Raw genomic sequence first — 21194 nt, 5'->3', positions numbered from 1 at the left:
ATCCTGAAGCTGAGGCTCCAATACTTTGGCCATCTCATGAGAAGAGAAGACTCCTTGGAAAAAACCCTGATGTTAGGGAAGTGTGAGGGTAAGAGGAGAAGGGGACGACAGAGGATGAGATGGTTGGACAGTGTCATCGAAGCTACCAACATGACTTTGACTCAACTCCGGGAGGCAGTGGAAGACAGGAGGGCCTGGTGTGCTCTGGTGTGGTCCATGGGGTCATCAAGAATAGGACATGACTAAACAACAACAAAAATTGAATTCAATAGGGTTGATAAAAGGGACGTGGTGGTGCTGTGGGTTAAACTGCAGAAGCCTCTGTGCTGCAGTGTCGGAAGACCAGCAGTCATAAGATCGAATCCACGTGACAGAGTGAGCTCCCATTGCTTTTCCTAGCTCCTTCCAACCTAGCAGTTTGAAATCATGTAAATGTGAGTAGATAAATAGGTACCACCACAGTGGGAAGGTAACAACGTTCCGTGCCTAAGTTGCGCTGGCCACGTGACTACGGAAACTGTCTACTGGCAAACACTGGCTCTACGACTTGGAAACAGGGCTGAGCACTGCGCCCTAGAGTTGGACACGAGTGGACTAAATGTCAAGGGGAACCTTTACCTTTACTTAGGGTTGATTTCAGAAATCAGATTTGTGGTGACTAGTATGAGTAAGCTTACACTGCCTCTTTGCAGATGATGCAGCCATTGTTGCCCACTCTGCTGAAGACCTCCAACAACTCATGAATCGTTTCAGCAAGGCCTGTCAAGACTTTGGACTAACAATCAGCCTGAAGAAAACACAAGTCATGGGCCAGGGCGTGGACTCACCTCCTTCTATTACCATCTCCACACAAGAATTGGAGGTTGTTCATAACTTTGTGTACCTTGGCTCAACCATCTCTGACACCCTCTCCCTGGATGTCGAGCTGGATAAACGCATTGGCAAAGCAGCTACCATGTTCTCTAGACTCACAAAGAGAGTATGGCTCAATAAGAAGCTGACGACACATACCAAGATCCAGGTCTATAGAGCCTGTATCCTGAGCACACTCCTGTACTGCAGTGAGTTCTGGACCCTTTGTGCACGGCAGGAGAGGAAGCTGAACACCTTCTATATGCGTTGCCTCCGACGGATTTTTGGCATCACCTGGCAGGACAAAGTTCCAAACAGAGTAGTCCTAGAACGAGCTGGAATATTCAGCATGTATACATTACTGAAACAGCGACGTCTACGTTGGCTTGGGCACATCGTGAGAATGGCTGATGGTCGGATTCCAAAGGATCTCCTGTATGGAGAATTAGTGCACGGAAATCGCCCCAGAGGGAGACCACAGCTGCAATACAAGGATACCTGCAAGCGGGATCTGAAGGCTTTCGGAATAGACCTCAACAGATGGGAAACCCTGACATCTGAGCGTTCAGCCTGGAGGCAGGCAGTGCATCACGGCCTCTCCCAATTTGAAGAGACCCTTTTCCAGCAGGCCGAGGCAAAGAGGAAGTCACAAAAGCAGCAAAACCAGGGAGCTGGACAGGGGACAGATTGGATTTGTCTTCAGTGTGGAAGAGATTGTCACTCTTGAATTGGCCTCTTCAGCCACACTAGACGCTGTTCCAAGTCCTCCATACAGAGCACGACACCATAGTCTTTCGAGACTGAAGGATGCCTAACTAACACTGCAAATGAAACAGAACAAAAATTAAATGGAACTTGGCAGCCCAAATGTTCACCTACTTGCTTCCAATTGTGTTCAGTGGGACTAACTCTCATGTAAGTGAGTTGTAATGTAGCCTGAATTAGAGATAGGTCCAGAGAGATTACAACTTTCCTAGGAGTAACTCCATTGAATGCAGTGGAACTTTTGAGTAGATCTGATTCTACTGTGAATTAGACAGTGGGGCATGTTGACACCAGCAAGTCAGGATACTCATGACTCCATTAATTTCCATAGGAATAAAATTATGTTCAAACCAAAACAATAAAGAGTCTCATTGCACCTTAAAGATTAACAAGTATTTGGCATATGCTTTCATGGACCGTCGCCCAATTCTTCAGAAGGTGCTACAACCCTTCCCCCCCCCTTCCCGTTTGCAACAGACTAATATGGTTTTCCTTCTAAAACAATATTCTGGATTGAATATTTTGGCTTGGATTGAATCTCGGAAACGCCCTTAAAGAGCAAAGGCGTAGAAGTGAATACTATTGAAGAAGCAGCAAGAGGAGACGTCTTCGTTGTGTCGCCTGCGGGTCCTGGGCGCCGGCTGTAGCGTGGCGGGGGTCGGAACGTTTGGGCAGGGCGAAGTGGAGGCACGGAGGACAATACGGTGTTGCACTCCCTCTACACGGCCCCGGGGGGGGGAGGAGCGGGGTGGGGGGTGCGGCTGTTCCTGACGCCCGGCCAAGAGCAAAGATGCTGCCTTCCCTTCAGGAGTCCGTGGATGGGGACGAGAAGGAGTTGGAAAGCAGCGAGGAGGGGAGCGGCTTCCCGGAGGAACGGAAACCGGAGCGCAGCAACAGCAACAGCTACTACTGCCTTTACGGCTACCAGGGACGCCGGTGAGGATGGGTGGGGGGGCGGCGGCTAGGCTTTCCCGCTGGGTGTCTCGCTGGGCTACGTGTCTCCGCTCTGATCCCATCAAGAGACGCCAGCCCGCCCTTCCCAAATATCCTGGGTCTTGCCAGGCATGAATCCTTATTTTACACTTCTGGTTTCCCTGTCTTCCTTTGTCCCACAAGCTCGTAAGAACCCGCTTTCATGCATTACTGGATCTTGCCAAATTCAGCTTAATTTCTGTAACCAGATGTTAGCGGCTTCTCAGGAACCTCCGCCCAGGATGTGCCATTCAGAGATAACAACCTGTCTTTGTGCCTGGAGGCTTTGTTTTGGCTGTTGTGGCTAAGGATTTGCCAACAACCCCGCTCCTCCTTTAATTTGCCCTCGTGTTGTTGTTTTTTTGTGGTTTAAAAGCAGGTGACAAGGATCTTTGCACCTTGAGTTACTAAACTCAGATAGCAGAATACATAATCCTAACTTCAACATTTTATTAAAATTAGCGAAACTAGGGCCAAATGTCATTCGCGTCATTTAGTTCTTGCACAGTTGTTCTGTGGGAGCATGGGGGGAAAGTGACTGTAACAGTGGTTCCCAACGGTGAGTAACCCAGATCCTTTTAAAGGACTATTGACTGTCTCCCAATCCACTCTCTAAATGCTGGGAGGAGTGAGGAAGTAGACAGGCAGCCTTTTCACTGGCCAACAGTTAACTGAAAGTTCAAATTTTGCACTTTCCCTTCCTCCCACGTGGTTTTTTTCCGTTCTTAACTCAAATCTAAGTATGTAAGTGTATGTGCATATGGTGTTTCAAAAATGGTTTGACTTTCTCAGGTTGCCCCAGGGAGTTGACAGTGATGATGGGAGTCCAAGCAGTACCTCAGCTGGAACTCCATCTTCTGATGATTTCAGGTATGCCAGCATGGCCCAAGACATTAACTGGGTGATGTGTGAATTCAGATTTGTATCCTTAAATGTCTGGAGGTCCAAAACCAGGTAGTACCATCCTAAAAAGGGTGCAGGGCTTTGTTTTTATTTTTAGTAGTGATGGGCCTCTATTGGAGGGCTTCCAACATGTGATGAGGTAGAAGAAAGGAAAACAGGAATCCTTACATTATGGAGTAGAAGCTTGGGGGAATTATTTTATTTTATTTGAGTGATGATGGCAAAAAACTGAGTGAATCTGATTTTAAAAAAAGACCTGAGTCCATTGGAAGGCTTATTCCATGGCAGTGGTAGCAGCAAAGAAGACATTATTCTCTGCCATCTGCATGGAATTGGCCAGCGGAGCTTTTTTGAATGGTCAGGGGCCTGCTACATGCTAGCCCCCAGGTAGCTAATGCAAACCACACTGTAGCTCACTGTGAAAAATTTGCAGGACACTTTGCAGGCAAAATTGCTCAGATCCTCGCTGACTTGGATACTGCAACCTTTTCAGGTCCTGTGAATGAAACTGTGCCCTCTGCTCCCCCTGTGTTAATGGATGTGTTTCAGTTGCTGCAGCCTGATGATGTGGTCAGGATACTTGGGGAGATGAGAGTTACCACGTGCCTGTTGGATCCTTGCCCTTCCTGGCTCATAAAAGCTGCCAGAAAGGGACTGGTTGATTGGGTAGGACGATTGGTGAATGCCTCCTTGCAACAGGGTAGGATCCCATCATGCTTAAAGGAGGCAATAGTAAGATGATGGTTAAAAAAGCCCATTCTTGAGAAAGATACTAGAGCAAGTTGTAGCTTCTCAGCTCCAGAGGTTTTTGAATCAAACAGAGTATCTAGACCTATTCCAATCTGGTTTCAGGCCTGGTTATGGGACAGAGATGGCTTTGGTCACCTTGGTAGATGACCTACAATGGGAACTGGATAGGGGATCTGTGTCCCTGTTTGTTTTTCTGGACCTCTCATTGGCTTTCGATACTATCAACGTCAGTATCTTCCTGACCCGTCCTTCTGGAATGGGACTTGGGGGCACTGTTTTAGGGTAGCTCCAGTCCTTCCTGGAAGAGAGAAGGTAGTGCTGGGAGACTCCTGTTTAAAACCTTGTCCACTGACCTGTGGAGTTCCTCAGGGTTCTGTTTTGTCTCCTGTGTTATTTAACATCTGCATGAAACCACTGGGAGAGATTACCCAGAGTTTTGGGGCTCAGTGTTACCAGTATGCGGATGTTACCCAACTCCTTGGCACCTAAATTCGAGGAAGCTAGTTCGACTCTAAATCAGTGTTTGGTATTAGTAATAGAGTGAATAAGGGTGAATAAATTAAAACTTAATCCAGATAAGACAGAGGTGCTCCTGGTCAGTCAAAAGGCAGATCAAGGAATAGAGATGCACCCTGTACTGGATGGGATTACACTCCCATTGAAAAAACAGGTGCACCGCTTGGGAGTGCTCCTAGATTCAACCTTGAACCTGGATACCCAGGTCTCAGCAGTGGCCAGAAGTGTATTTTCACAACTAAAACTAGTGTCCCAGCTGTGTCTCTTGAGAGTTCTAATCTGGCCAATGTGATACATGCCCTAGTTACTTCTTGGATGGACTACTGTAATGCACTCAATATGGGGCTGCAAATAGAAAGTGTCAGGAAACACTTTCCATTTGCAGCAGCCAGATTGCTGTCTGGGGTTGGTTACAGGAATCACATAGCTCCTGTTACAGCAGCTCCACTGGCTGCTGATCAGTTACTGGATACAATGTAAAGTGCTGGTTTTGACCTACAAAGCCCTAAATGGCCTGGGCCCAAGCTATCTCAAAGACCATATCTCTCATTATGAGCTGGCTCGAGTGTTAAGATAATCAGAAGAGGCCTGTCTCTCAGTCTTGCCACTTTCACAGATGCATCTGATGGGGACACGGGAGAGGACCTGCTCTGTTGCTGCTCCCATACTTTGGAACTCTCTCCTACTGGAGGCCATGCTGGCCCCATCTTTGCTATCCTTCCGCAAGCGGGCAAAGAAATACCTTTATCTTCCCTCAGTAAACCAGCTATTTGCATGTGATTTTTAGATAGATTAATAAATAAATAATAAATAAATAGATTGTTATACATTATTGTTTTGAGTGGATTTTTGTTCTACTTGTGTTTTCTGTTTTTGTATTTTACATTTCTCAGAATGACTTTTCTGTATACTTATTGATCTTTACCTTAATATTGCCTGCTAATGTTGTAAGATGCCTCCTTATTCATTGTGGATAGTTCTGCATATTGTCTTTTAGTGATGTATGTAAACCACCATTTGTATATTCATTGCTTTCAGCTTTAAATATTGTCTTTCATTGTAAGCCACCTTGGGTCCTTTTTCAACAAGAAAGGCGGGGTAAAATATTAGGAAGGAAGGAGGGATGGATGGATGACCTGTTATAATTCTTGGACTTAATACAAAAAGTGTTTTTATAAATAAACACAGTGGTAGAGTCTGAAGCCACCTGCTAAGTTGGAAGGTGAACTTTTTTCCTTTGGAATTCCTTGCAAGTAATCCCAGTTACAGACAGGCTGGTTTTGGTAATGGTATTGGTGAAATAATTTGTTATAAGCCTTCTTTTACTCAAATATGTTTGTTTTTCTTTCTTAATGCACAAAAGCCTCTCTTTGGTGGACACTAACTTGCCTGCTGAAGCAGAGATGGAGCTACGCAGTGGTATTGCCAAGCATCTTGTGAAGGGACCCTTTTTCGAAGGGATGGGCAATGTTGTTGGTGTGGAACTGAGGTAAGAGCGCACAGGTGTGTTGAGTCCTTCTTGGAGGTGAGGTAGTCTTCTGAGTTGAACTACTTATCATGGTTGTCAGGGGTCTAGCACCAAAAGCAGCAATCTCTTCCTCCTCCTTTCATTCCCACTTGATGCGAGAGGAGGGAGTGGTGGCAGTTTTCCAGTATTCATGATCTCCCTTCCCCCATCCCGAGGTTCCCAGAGGCTTCTCAAGGCTAAATCTCTATAGAGAGTCTCAGAACCTGAGGGAGGGAGGGATAGGAAGTTAAAAATACAGTAGGACCCCCCTATCCACTTAGACCTGTTACAATAAATGTGATTTGTTAGTCACAAATAACCAATTTATATCTGATTAATTTCACCTGAGTTAAATCTGATTAATATAAGTGGGTTGGCATAAGTTGGAAGTGACAGCACATAATTGATCAGTTAATTCATTGTTCCAGGTAAGCTGATAATACAGTACCTGGTCTTGGATTTACCCATTAGTCAGTAATATTTTTATATGTTGTCAAACTTGAGAGCCTGTCCGGGGTCATTTTCTAGAGTAAGCCCCATTTTCCTAAGCCCTCTGGCTTGCTGTTGGCCAAGCAGAAAGTGTGGAGATCGGTATCCACTCCCTTGGATTTAACCTATTTTTAAAAAGTTCCCTTCCATTGACACTGAAGAGAGAAGGAGAGGGAGAGGGAAGGAGCTTGGGCATGTTGGGAAGTGAGAAAACTTTGCATCTGGAAATCCCTGTTTTCACCCCAATCTCATGTGATGCAGCAGAGTTTCCAACCCCACCAGCAAAGAGAGCTCTCTCTTGTCCCCAGGTAGGGAGTGTGCAGCACCTGGTGACCCCTGAGCTGCCTGCCTGCCTTGGAAGCATAAAGTTGCATCCTTCAAATGGGTTTTAATCCATTAGAAGGACAGTCTGTATATGTTGACTTGCATGTCTGTCCCATGAGGCACAGTGGGGCTTACTCCCAAGTGGCTGAAGGATTGCAGTCCAAATCAAACTGCTTTGAAGGGAAAGACACTTTGTTTTTTAAGACTGTGTGTGTAAATGATACAACAGATGCTGTTTTGAACAGACATTCTCTCTTGTGTGATAGAAGCAGGTCGGAATGAGTTCAGAGGGACTTACTGCCATGTAAGCAGGTATAAGGCTGAAAGGAGAAATTCTTCTTCTAAGGCAGTCCTTGGTTTTTGTCATTTTTAAAGTACATAAACAGTCATTAATATTAAAAAAATACGTAACCTGATTAATCAGGGATGCTTTTCTAGTTGATCGTAGGGATATTTAGTCTGTTCATCAACTAAATGTTGCACAAATCAGGACTTGAGGGTGAAATGAATCACCCCTACTTGCAGTATGGATGATGAGCCATTCCATGTACTCCACCCTTCCCATCTTATCTATGCTATCTGTTTCAACTGCTCAGAAAGGAGATTCCCCTTGAGCATCTGTCACTCACTGCCTTTAATCCTGACAAGCTTTTTTTAAAAAAAAGCATGTGAACAAGGAAGGATTAGAGTGCAGTTACCTCTTGTAAATACAACTTCAGACTCTATCAGCCTGATGTCCTCCAGCAGCATTGCAATACAATGGAGATATTAGGAGGTCTAATGCATAGGATGACAAAGTGAATGGAAGCAGAATGGGTGCTAGTGTGATTAGCTGGAATGAGAAGCTCACTCCATCTTCTGAAGCTTATCGATTTTTTTTAAGTGCTCAGTATATAATGTGATCAATAATACAGATTGCAGTGTCAAATACAGAATACAGTTTAACTATGTGATTAATTCATTGTTGCTCTTTCAGTGTACCAGAAGGTCGACTTGGTTGTTATTACTGCCTGTTCCAGCTGGAAAAATCTTCAGATACAGCAAGCCCAGAGTCGAGCAACAATCTGCTAGACTATGTGATCTGTTTTTTGGGAGGCTCTGAGAAGGGGCTTGAGCTATATCCTTTTGCTATACAGGTATTTGCAAGTATGCATGGGAAGACAGGCTGAAAGATTTGAAAAACCATCTTGGCTTGTAATTCCTGGCCACTGTATAGCCCACTGGGCAAATGTGTTCCCTGTTCTTTCCTTCAGAATGCTGAGAGTCCTAGTCTTGTATTGGTTTGGTATGTTCTAAAAGTGACTGGAAACAAAAAAAAAATATAATCCAAAGTAAGTTTACAGGACTCAGGATTCCAGGACTATATTGGAAAATCACTTGAAAAAATGTATTGAAAACTAGGATGAAGTTAAAGGAAAAGAGAAGTTAAAAGATATTATTTTTGCTAAGTTAAATAAAGGGTTGTTTTGTAGGCTGTTGGTTATTATAAGGCCAAAAATTGTCTGCAAAGTCGAACATTATTTCTCAGTGTCAATTTTTCTGAAAAACTCTCCAAATTTTAGGAATGCACATGGCTTAGTTTAAAATGCTTCTTATGGCTTACAGTTGAAGATGTTAGCTGTTCCATGTATTCAATGGTTTATTGAATTAAATGGCATTTGGAGTGCATGCTCATAATTTTCTAGAATGGTTCTAAAATCTATAATATAAATGAGTAGCTCAAAAACATACAACTGAGTTATGTAGTTGTCACCTCAGTATAAAAAGTATAAATACAAGCCTAAGCAGATGTATGGCTTATTTCCTTAAGAGCTTACATTCAGACTTGAGCTTGACAGATATGTTCAAGACATGAAGATTAACCTAGATTCAGAGGTAAATGTTGATTGCTGCTACCAAAAGAATTAAGATGACTGTTTTATTACATGTTGGCTGAAATCCTGTTGCTTAGTGTAGTAAATAACAGCTAGAGTAGACCAACTGAATCAGTGAGGATTTGGTATGTCAGCAATACTGTACGTTCCACTGATTAGTGGGCCTACTGTAGTTGCAACTTCCCGTGCTAACCAACAGGATTTCAACTATTTTGTCTGTTTGTAAATGATAGTCTTTTTTTAAAAAAAGACAATAAGTTGAGAAAAACCCTCAAATAAGAACAGATTCAATGTATTCTGTACTTCCTCTATATTATCTTCTGTTCCCAAGGCAGCTTCTACAGCTAGATGGAGCTCAATGCATATAAATATTGACATATTGGTCACAATGTTTAAATTCTATGTAAATAGCCCATTCACCAGCCTATTTTTTTAAAAAAAGTCCATGCTGCAGGAATACAAATTGGGATTTACTGGCTGAAAAAAAAATGTATGCGAGTTGTCTGGGTTCATAACTTTCATTTACTGTCACCCGTACGCGTGGAAAAAAGAGCTTGGCTTGGTTTGCTTATCACATCTTTGCCTTCCTTGGGTTGTCAGGGCCTGCTGAGGAAGTGGGGAAGGCTGACTATTTATTTATTTTTCAAAATAATTTTTGGCTTTTTGCATCCTGGGACTCTTAAAAGAGATCTTGGTTAGAGCAGCCTCTGCTTGCTCCGTATGGATGGATGAGCTGCAGGCCTGAGTCCCATTTACCATTTCTTGTTGACAAGGTAGAACAGGCAGGGGGTGTATCAGTTTCGAAACACAGTAATTTTTGTCCTAGTTTTATAGACCTAAAAAGTGCTATGTAGGGGAGATATGCAGCACAGCCCCATACATTACACCATGGCAAGCTAGGCAGAGAACCCGGGCTTCAGTTTTCGACTGCCTTTCCTTCTGTTACATTTATGTTTTGGTTTATGTTAAAATATTTTTAGCCTGTGTGGAGGAAACTTACCAGTAATACTGTGCTGTGTGAAAGACACATTGACAAATCTCTTTTGGTTTTGAATTTGCCATTTCTAAATGTTGCTACTGCAGTTGTAAGAGTGACATTTAAAACCTGGCGCTTGCATCTAGGTAGCATTTACAGGTCTGTGAAATGCAAGGGCTGAGGTCAGAGTTGCTTGCAACATCCATTACCAGCACTAATTGAAATGTCCCGTCCGGCATTTCAACAGCTGCACAATACTTTCTACGTCTTGTGTTTCTGGAGCACAGCTCCTCATGTGGGATAAGGCCTGGTTGCACCTGGGGCAGGAGTTCAGAACAGCCCGTATAAAACAAAACATGGCGCTTCAGTGGGTGCAGGGGTCAGTTTTCTTCTCCTGGCACCATTGGAGGACGGGCACACATGACATAGAAGTTTAACTCTTCAGTTTGTTGCAGCAGAATAACCTGGAGACCTGCATTAAACCCTTCCTCAAGACCTGGTTTGAAGATTTGGTGTGCCCTATTCAGAGGGTGGTGCAGCTTTTCCAGGAGAAACTTGCCTTTCTGTTACATGCTGTGAGTATCACACAAATCCATACTTCCTGAGTCTCTTTTTCTGTTTTGTTTGCATTTGCTATTCTAAAAGCCAAGTAGCAGTAACAACAGTTTATTGTTACCATGTGGTTGTCTTGGCCAAAGAACTTTGACACTTGGAATGATTGGCCTTCTTCTGTTTGCACTTGTGTAAACACTGAGGATCTGCCGAGAAGGCATTCCTACGAATCCCATTGTGGTGGCTGTGACGTACCATCCGGTTGCTTCAGACTTAGGGTGACCCAATGAATTAATATCTTCCGACACTGCTGGATAGCTCAGCGGTTGAGACATCCGGCTGCAGAGCCAGAGGTTGGGAGTTCGATTCCTCATTGTGCCTTCTTGATAGGTGGACCCAATGATCCATAGGGTCCCTTCCAACTCTGCAGTTCTAGGATTTTTATCTTATTATTAAAAGGTTCTCACATTAATAGCCACCTGTTCCAGTCCAACAAACTAAGAGCTGTAGCCTCCCTTTTTGAGTCAATTCATCTCATGTTGGGTCTTTTTATTTTTCTGCTGCCTTCAACTTCCTAGCTATACAGTGGGGTCTCTACTTAAGAACTTAATCCGTATTGGAAGGTGGTTCTCAAGTTGAAAAGTTCTTATGTTGAATCTGCATTTCCCATAGGAATGCACTGAAAACCATTTAATCCGTATCTGCTCTTTTCCGTCCATAGAAACTACAGTGGAACCTCTACTTAAGAACTTAATCCATTTTGGAATGGTGTTCTTAAGTTGAAACGTTCTTAAGTTGAAGCAAAATTTCCCATAGGAATGGACTGAAAACCAATTAATCCGTTCTGGCTGTTTTTTTGTTATGTAGAGGTGCGTTCGTACATTGAAGCATTAGTTCCCATAGGAACTAATGCAAAGCTGGTTAATACGTACTCTACCACTAGGGGGAGAATTTTTTTGTAACCTAAGATGACCTAAGGTTAAAAAAAGAGCAGGAAAGGTTTTTTTTTCCTGTTCTTATCTTGGATTTCTGTTCTCAAGTAGAAGCAAAATATAGCAAATGGAGCTGTTCTTAAGTTGGATTGTTCTTAAGTAGGGACGTTCTTAAGTAGAGACCCCACTGTATTGTCTTTTCCAGTGAGTCTTGACTTAATGTACAGTAGGACCCCCTTATTCATGGGATCAGTATCTGCTGATTGACTTATCCACAGTCTGAAAATATTTAAAATATTAAAAGAAACATCCTAGAAATATGTATTTCTAAAGGTGAGGTTACCAGAACTGGCCAGTAGAGGGAGGCAGAGTATATTGAATTTGCTAATGAAATATATTTTCATTATGTCAGTACCAGAACGAGCCGCTAGGTAAGGTAAAGGTTCCCCTTGACATTTAGTCAGTCGTGTCCAACTCTAGGGGGCGGTGCTCATCCCATTTCCAAGCCATTTGTCCGAAGACAGTTTCCGTTGTCACGTGGCCAGCGCGACTATACACGGAACACTGTTTACCTTCCCACCGAGGTGGTACCTATTTATCTACTGACATTTGCATGCTTTCGAACTGCTAGGTTGGTGAGGAGCTGGGACAAAGCAACGGGAGCTCACTCCATCGCATGGATTCGATCTTACAACTGCTGGGCTTCTGACCCTGCAGCACACAAAGGCTTCTGCAGTTTAGCCCGCAGCGCCACCACGTCCCTCCTAGAACGAGCCACTAGAAGGAGCCAAAAACAATGCTATATATAGTGTTCACTATAATCTGCATTTTTCAGCATCTGTGCGGGGGTCTTGGGACTGAGCCCCCACAAATACAGGGGTCCCTGTATACAAAAGGTTGGTCATTTTAGCTTCTAATGAGATTTCAAGCTTGATACAATCTAGAATCCATTTTGTCTTCCTTCTAATGGCCCATCATTACCTTAAAGCTCTCCTCCAACATTACATTACAAATGAGTCTTCTTTTTTCTTGTCAACTTTCTGTGTTGTCCAGCTTTTATGTCTGTACATCATAATAAGGACAACAGTAATACAGATGGTCATGGCCTTACACTTGAGGATCTTTTCCTTCGTAGGTCTTAGACCTGTTCTGATTTCTTAGTTGCTGTCTCCATTAGAGTTGACAACTGAACTGAGGTATAGAAAATCTTTAACAATTTAGTATTATTTAACTTTTCTGCAGTCAAATTTTTGTCTTAATGTTCAACTGTAATCCTGCTTTTGGGGCTTCTTTTCTTTATTCTTCTCCAGATGTTGTTTCAAGTTGTCATTGTTTTCTGTCAGTGATATGGTGTCATCAGCATTATCTCCAACCACCTTTTTCTTCTCCTTCTTCATTTGAATCTAATTTTGAGTGATATTCATAGCTTTTCATGACTTACACAGTTGAAGGATTTGCTAGAGTCTATAAAAGCATAGGCTGGTTTTTAAAATTCTTTAATATGCTCTAGTAACCAACTTGTATTTGCAATAAGATATCTAGGGCTTCTTCTTTTTCTGAATCCAGCTTTAATACTTGGTATTTCTCACTTGCTGGATGAAATGCTGTTGTGCCGTTATGTGAAAGGCATAAATTTTAGCAGCAAATATACATTTTCAGAACAAAAAATTTGTAATTATATGATTGAAAATATCCTGTTCTAGTGCACTTCAGTTTGCTTATTCAAACTATGCAAATATTTATATGTTCCATCTCTTGTTTCACAATTTTGATTTTACTCCGAATCCTATTTTCAGTATTGAAAATTCCAGTACGTTGCACAGCTTAGGAATTTTCTTTGGCGTCTGTGCCCATTAACAACAAATATCCTTTCAGTTTCATCAAGTACAGCACTATTTACACTTATCATTAGGTTTTCCCTTGTAGTTGATTGACTGTGTTTCAATCTGAGAGTCTCGTGTTCCAGAACTATCTGTTTTTCTGTGTTGAGAGGTCCCATCAATCATTTCAGGTATTGAGAAGTGGTTTGCCATTGTCTTCTGATGCACAGTACTAACAAGAGTCAGCTTGAGTGTCACTGCCATTGCCTGTGAAAGTTCCTGTGACCGTGTTGCTTTCCACCCTGATGGTTGTCAGTAGCTGCCTTCCAAGAATTTTTTGCCCCCTCCCCCATCACTGACTATCTTGTTTGCTGATACAACTGTTGATTCTTGAAGACAATTGATGCATTTTTCTTGGTATCTCAGCTGTGAGATATTCCACTTCAAATGACCTTGCTAGGAATTTAGCTTCCTGATGGTCTTCTTATCTGCTTTCCCAACACACTCAAACCTGTTCACTATGTTGTATGGGTATGGGTGTGAGCATGGGGATGGGTGCCACCCCTGAGTGTGCCACCATTGGGAGCAATATACTGTTTGGAGACCTTCTGTTGTACGATACCTGAAGAGGAGATCTTCTGTTGTACGATACCTTGATTGTGGAATGCCCTGTCCTAGAGTTACTCTGTGGGCTTCAATTTGGCACCAAATTGAAACAGAGCTGTTCACCTACCTGTTTCAGGCACTGTGACCATGGATTAATTTGAATCTATTGTTTGTCTGTTTTTCTGTCTGCTTGTTCTTTGTTCTTTTGTTACATTGAATTGTTTCAGCCTGTTTGGATTATTGTTCTACCTGTCTTTGAAAATTCTTTTTATTTTTATTGTTTCTGCTCCACACTAAGACCTCTGCATATGGAGTAAGGATACAAATGTTTTAATAAACACAGCATAATACCATAAAGTGCACTTTAGTTGCCAAAGAACATATAGACAAAGCCTCCATCTGTGAGAAAGGGGGTGGAAAAGCAACACTTTCCACCCACCCCCCACCGAATGCTGCTGTCGCCTCTACCCTGGAAAGCAGAGGAAACAACTTGAAGTCGTTTTGTTAACCCCCTTCCTCTCCCCGACTTTTACATCATTAAAACACATTGGAAGAGGTATGAAAAATGCCGACAAGTGCTGAAAACAAATGTTCTGCTCGGTGACAAGTCCTATGCATATCTGCTGAGAACATGAATGTCATGACATTCCAGTTAAGTGGGATGTGATCGTAGCTTAAACCTCAGTCCTTATCTAAACCAATGACATTATATATTTCCTCACTTTCCTATTTCCAGGCTCTAAGCTGCACCCCAGTCGAAGTGAAGGACTCTGATGAAAGGACAAAGAAAGATATCAACAGGTAAGGGAAAATTAACATCCAAGATGACGTTTAGGGCAGTAGCCAGATGCTGTTTCGTAAAGCGGTCATTGCCGTGCTGTCTTCCTCCTTCAGCTTAGCAAATTGTAAACTGTGAGCATCTATAAACAAATCCTTGAGCATTCATTTTCTTTTTCAGATTCCTTAGAGCGGCAAGCCTTCAAGATCTGGTCAGGGAGACCACAATGACTTCCTTATGTGTAACCATGACAGAGGAACACAAGCCAGTAGTAACAGATTGTAGCGGACCTCAGCCTCAGTTCCACAATGCAGGTGAGCTTGCAGGCATAGACATGGGATTCATCTGTATAGAATGGTTAGGAATAGGAAATAATGGATTTAACACACTTTAAAATGGCATTCATGGCTGTTTCTAGAGGGACAGTATCTGTAGGATGATGTTACAACAGCAGGCTTATGCCAACAGAAGGATCTGGAGTATGGGGCCAGCTCTCTTATACTTCAGATCATAAGACAAAACTCTTAACATCCTGTGAGCAATACTGTCTTCCCTTCTTGTCAATACTTACTGGCAAGTATTATGGATGTTTTCACTGAATTGTTTCATGTACTGTTGTATTCTGAAGTTGGAACAGCCAGAGCCTAAGACAGAATACTTTAGAAAAGCAAAGCTTGGTGCTCTCTCTGAATAAACTTACAATACCAGCCAGTATCCTCTTATGCAGCTCTATCTATGCAGCAGGGATGGCATCATTGGCAGTGATGGAATGCTGCTAATTAAACACCTTCTTTTTCAATTTTGGGATGGTTGCAATTTTGTCTCATTGCATGAGAGCTGTGTGCACACCAAAACTGAAAAAAGGAACTCCAGTTAGAGCACAGTCTGCCACTGCCAGTGATGCCATTTCTGCTGCACAGGCATTGAATGCTGGGGGTGGAGGAGAGAAAGGATTCTTCTTGATAATGCACTTCTGGCTAAATCACATCAAAAGCACAGGCAGACATACTGGCCATAAGAAAATCCCAAAACACATTTTAGCTTTATACCTTTCTTAGGGCAAGTAAAGATTCAGAAATGGATGGGAATCTTGAAAGCTCACTTATTTTTCTGCCCTTTCAGTTGTCTTAATAACAGTATTGCACTGTTCTATTTTTGTAGCCATAGAAGTTCATAATCTCAGAGCCAGTAGCGAAGAAACTCGTAGTTTCTTTGTTGCACCTGTAGGGTCTGAACACAAGAGGAATCCAGCTAGCTCAAACCAAAGGTCTGCCTCCAAGAAGCCTACAAACAGCTCTCCTATGTTCTTTTTCCCAGCCAGTGGGATCCTGTGCCGTATATAACCAGTCCCTACATCTTCTTCTGGTTGCACATGTGCCAGAGAAGCTTTGCTATTTACTTGTATCTCAAGAACCTAATGGTCTAGCTGTAGCACCCTACAGTTGTGTATTCTGCAAGCTGCAAGATCACCCTCTTGTCTCCATGCTGTTTTCTTTTTTGGAGAAATGGTTTTATCCCTGTTGACCATCGCAGGCTGATGCATGAATAGTCATCAATGCCTTTTTTTCCTGTAATTTTCTGCTACAGCCTGTGGTACCTATTGCTCAGCTACTTTAGCGGACTTTGGCCGTAGGGATATTTAGTCATATTGTAAGACTTCACAGCCCTCCTTTTTGTTTCCAAAAATACAACAGGGAGTAACAAATTTTGTGATGACTGGATGCGAGCATTTTTGAGTGGCTCTGAAGGGGGGAATCCGTTTCTGTTCCGGCAGATCCTGGAGAACTTCAAATTGAAGGTAACCCACTGCCCTTTTTATATGATTGGAAGAAAAGACAGACATTTGAAAAATTTCACTGTCTATCCAAGAATTGTGGTCTTTAACAATGGTTTTTAATGTTAGGATGCCAGTTAGGGTCAAGCTCCGATGACATTTTAACATTTAGCATTGTGTTGGTGGGCAAGAGACTCCCATCCTGCACTTATAGTTGGTAGAAATGTTCAGACATCTACTTTTGGCATGAGTTCAGCCTGTTATCCATTTTAGCTAATTTTCCACTCTTGTCCTGTAGTTTAGGATGGGATTGAGAATATTTGACCCACCAGACATTGATAAAGTACAATTCCTATCATGCATCACTGTAAGCCAAGGTGGTGGGAATTTGAATTCAGTAACATGCAGAAGGCTGTGTGTTTTTGCCACTGACTTCCTCGTGTGGGACATCAGTGGCAACACCGATAGGACCTATCCCCCTATTTGAAGTCAGTAGATTGAGCAGAGACATCAAGCGCTCTGTCCTGTCTGATGAAGTTCACTCACTTTCAGCCGGTGACGTCACTTGAGGTTGACAAGGTGTTTGACCGCTGTCGTGCCACCACCTCCTCTCTTGACCCTTGCCCAGCCTGGCTAATCAAAGCGGCCAGGCCTGTAACAACTGAATGGGCCACTGCTATAATAAATGGGTCTCTCCAGGAGGGCAGGGTTCCCCTTGCCCTCAAGGAGACACTCATTAAGGCCCATGAGGAAGAAACCGAGCTTGGCGGCGGACAACATTGGCAATTATAGGTGTGTCACCAATGTTTCTTTCCTTAGCAAGGTAGTAGAGAGGGTGGTCGCCGATCAGCTGCAGGCTCTTTTGGATGAGACCAACGCCCTGGATCCATTCCATTCGGGCTTCAGGCCATGCCATGGCATGGAAGCGGCAGTGGTCGCCCTGCTTGATGACCTTTTGAGGGAGGCCGATGGGGGCAAAATGTTCTTGGTGGTTTTCCTTGATATCTCAGCCGCCTTCCATACCGTCGACCACGGTATCCTCATGGGGAGGCTCTCTGATTTGGGGATTGGTGGCCTAGCTCTCTTGGCTCCAATCCTTGGAGAACCATTCCCAAAAGGTCCAGCATGGAGAGAATGTATCAGCCCCATACCCCCTCAATTTTGGGGTGCCACAGGGATCAATCATCTCTCCAATGCTGTTTAATATCTATGAGGCTGCTGAGTGGGGTCATCAAGAGGTATGGCTGCATCTCTTATTTTCCAACAGCAGTGGATGCCATTGTGCCCCCTGAGTGCTGCCTGGGGGTCGTACAGCAATGGATGCAGGTAAATGGACTGAGGTTGAACCCGGACAAGACAGAGGTCTTGAGGGTGGGTGCCCCTTTTATCAGTGGTTGGGGAAGGTCCCTCTCTTTTTGGGGGGGGGAACTCTCACCACAAAGAGTGTGGTCCGCAGCTTGGGGGTCCATTTTGACCCAGCACTTACCATGAAGTCCCAGGTGGCATCTGTGGTCCGCTCCACCCATTTACATATTTGGCAGATTACCCAGCTGCACTTCTATCTTGATGTTGGGTTGCTCACCACTCTGGTCCATGCGCTCATAGTCTTAAGATTAGACTACTGCAATGCGCTCTGCATGGGTCTGCCTTTCAGACTGATGCAGAAATTTCAAATTGTGCAGAATGTGGCGGCCAGGCTATTAATAGGGGTGAAAAGACACCAACATATTTCTCCCACTCTGGCGGCCTTACACTGGTTACCCATTCATTTCCGCATTGATTTCAAGGTACTAATGCTTACATGTAAAGCCCTAAAAGGATTAGGGCCTCGATACCTGCCAGATCACCTGTTCCCACCTAGCTTTACTCGGCTCACTTGATCAAGCCAGACCCGATGGCTGGAGGGCTTAACTCAGAGAGATAGCCAGAAGGAGAGAACAAGAAACTGGGCCTTCTTGGTGGTGGCCCCTCCTCTTTGGAATACCTTACCACCGGAGATTTGACTGGCACCCTCGCTGGGAATTTTTAAAAACAAGTTGAAGACTTGGTTCTTCCTGCAGGCCTTCCCCCCCTCCCATTACATAGCTTCTTTTCCATCTTGGATCCTGTTCTCTTTATCGAGTTTTGCTCTTTGATCAAAGTTATTTTGATGTTGTTTTTATCTTTATACTCTGTAAGCTGCCCAGAGTAGATTCCTGAATCTAGATGGGCGGGGTAAAAATGGAACAAACAAATAAATAAAACAAAACATTCCAGTTGGTGTTAATAACCCCTTAAGTGACTCTTAGTGATGAGATATAGTTGAATTGTGGGTCAGTCTTTTGGACTGAAAACAAACCAAACAGCCTGATGCTTCTCTGAGTTGGTAAAAGGCTCATGTTTAGAGATGGGCACAAAGTGATTTGTCCTGGTTCATCCCAGCTCATAAAGGCATCCCCGCCTCCTCTGGCTCAATCCAGCCACTCACCAGGCCCAGTATCTTAGTTCCATGCTCACTTCATGTACCTCCTCAATTGATCTTCCAGCCCCGGCAACAGTTCAGGCTTCTCTGCCCTGCCCTCTTGGCTGATCTCCCACTCGGACAACAGGGCGCAGCAGAGGAGTCTGTGCTCTTGCTCGTGACTGGGAGACGAGCCGAGGAGGTGGAAAAAAAACAAGCAAGCTGGGCCTGGTGAGTGGCTCATCTGCTGCGGAGGCCGGGGAGGGGAGCAGCAGCACCTCTGCTTCCGCCTTTACACACTGGGACAAACCAGTTTGTGCCCATCTCTAGTCACGTAACATCTGTAGTAAGAATCAGAGGAGCATGAGATTTTGGAGTGGCAGTCTATGCACTCCAAGGGACTTTAAATTGTTGATAATGACCAAGGACAAGCCAGCGAAACCTGGGTGGCTACAAATTTTGTATACACATACCAGAGTAAGCAGGTGATTGGTTCTCTTCCACTCCATCAAGGGGAATTAAAAGTGCCTAAGCCTAAACTGTATCACACCCATTCATTGTTTTGGAGGTCAAGGGTTTTAAATTAAGGGTAAGGAATTCCTTGTAGAGAACGTGCCTTTTACTGTTTGCAGTTTGTACACTGCCAGTAGGCCCTTGGATCGAGAGTGTGTAAGTGCATGTACTGAGCTCCAGCTGGGGAACAGTTTAGCTATCATGTCTGTCCGTGGAAGAGAACCCAGTACCTTTGTCCCCCTTCCTGGGCAGCTGATCTGAATCGGACTGTCTGGGCAGTGTGGCTGCAGCGCCCGCGAGCCTGTTGGGGCAGCAAGTGGAGGCACGACACCTGGTCTACAGCAGCCATGTCTTAGCTCCAGATCTGTCTCGCTGCTCTGCTTCTAGGCCATCCAAGACATCAACAACCTGAAGCGGTTTATCAGGCAAGCAGAAATGAGCCATTATGCTTTGTTCAAGTGCTACCTATTTCTGAAGAACTGTGGCAGCGGAGACGTCCTCTTGAAGATGGTGAAAGTCGAACAGGCTGAAATGCAAGAAGCCAAGAGTGTAATCTGTGTCCTGGAAGAATTCATGAGAGAGCCAGCTTCTCATTTAAATGTGTCCCCTGAACACAGGGGAGCTTACACATGGCAGAATTAATATGTATCTGTGTGTACTCTAATCACATGAGGAGGAGATACGAAGTTGTTGTTTTTTTTTAAGTGTGCTATAGAGAGTTGCAGTTGGTTGCAGCTTGTTTAAACACATGGCACGCTTTGAAATATTACAATATGTCATGTAAATACTTTGTTTTGCTGGAGTCAAGGAGCTCACTTGAGTGTTCACCCTCCTCTCTCATCCTCCTCTTGCTGTGTCTGACTTGTGAGAAGACTTTTAGTGTATTAAATCATGCTCTTCCGTGATGCCCAAACTGCAAAACTGTGGTTTTAAAGTGTTCCGTAAAAACTATATTCTGCTTTGCTGCCCTGGTTCCGAGGGAGTGCTCAAATAAATCATGGTTTGGGCAACACAGAGAAATGGGTTTAGCAAACCAGGAACCTGGGCCTGCAAGGAGAAGGAAGTAGGGTGGTGGTGGGGGTGGAATACCTGAGCTTGTCTCTGCTTTAGCTTTCCAGTCTTTTGGCTTGGGAACATAATATCTGGACTTGGCAACTGGGTGCCTAAATTCAACTAACTAATTTGGAATGCCCAGAGTGACCTTTTGGTGGAGAAATAGTTTGACATGCGTAGTGTAAAACAGTACCTGCTGTTGTGTACATTTTTATTATTTAGGTAATAGATCAACTCTTACTTTTTTTCATTTTAGGAAATATAGTTTATTGTGTGAAAAGTGTTTTTTTTTCCCCTGGCTTTGGGAATGTTTTTCACAACTGTATTAGGGTGCATTTGATGTCAGTGACAAAATGAGCTACCTAGTGGATCAAACTTCATCTTAAATCAGAATAAGATTTAAGAATATGAAATTTTATGAAATAATTGATAGAAGAATTACCATATATAAGCTCTGTTTTTACATAAAGAAACCATGCTGAGCACTTTATTGGGTGACCTAAGCTTTTCCTGCTTGGTTCCTCATCTACACATCATGAGTTAACAAACGATTCAAATTAACGATGACTGTGGAAATTTGTCCTACATAATAGCTGTGGCTGCAAGGCATTCAAATCAGGTATATGGCATCTGCACGTACTTTTTTCATGAGGCCTTTTCTTTGCTTAAGAGCACCTCACAGGAAAATTTACTTGTCAGTGTAGGAGAGGAATTACTGCATGGACTGTGGGCAGAAATTTCAATGTAGAAGACTTGCATCATATTTCAGCTCTGGGACACGAGGATTATTTAAGCACT

The 21194-nt window shown here is 43.5% G+C and overlaps 1 protein-coding gene across 1 annotated transcript; it reads left to right on the top strand.

The window, feature by feature from the left end:
• Positions 1–2329: 2329 nt before the first annotated feature.
• On the top strand, positions 2330–20684 carry C2H17orf75 (chromosome 2 C17orf75 homolog). Its single transcript, XM_020783449.3, has 10 exons — positions 2330–2553; positions 3382–3459; positions 6122–6247; positions 8055–8195; positions 8896–8953; positions 10384–10503; positions 14575–14639; positions 14797–14930; positions 16311–16414; positions 19731–20684. The coding sequence occupies exons 1-10, from the start codon at positions 2408–2410 to the stop codon at positions 19983–19985; spliced, it is 1227 nt and encodes a 408-aa protein (XP_020639108.3). The 5' UTR covers positions 2330–2407; the 3' UTR covers positions 19986–20684.
• Positions 20685–21194: the final 510 nt, after the last annotated feature.

Source organism: Pogona vitticeps, chromosome 2 (assembly GCF_051106095.1).
Source record: "Pogona vitticeps strain Pit_001003342236 chromosome 2, PviZW2.1, whole genome shotgun sequence".
In the NCBI taxonomy this organism is placed as follows: Eukaryota; Metazoa; Chordata; class Lepidosauria; order Squamata; family Agamidae; genus Pogona; species Pogona vitticeps.
The sequence above is the reverse complement of the archived record's forward strand: the minus strand, read 5'-3'. Positions and strand labels throughout refer to the sequence as shown.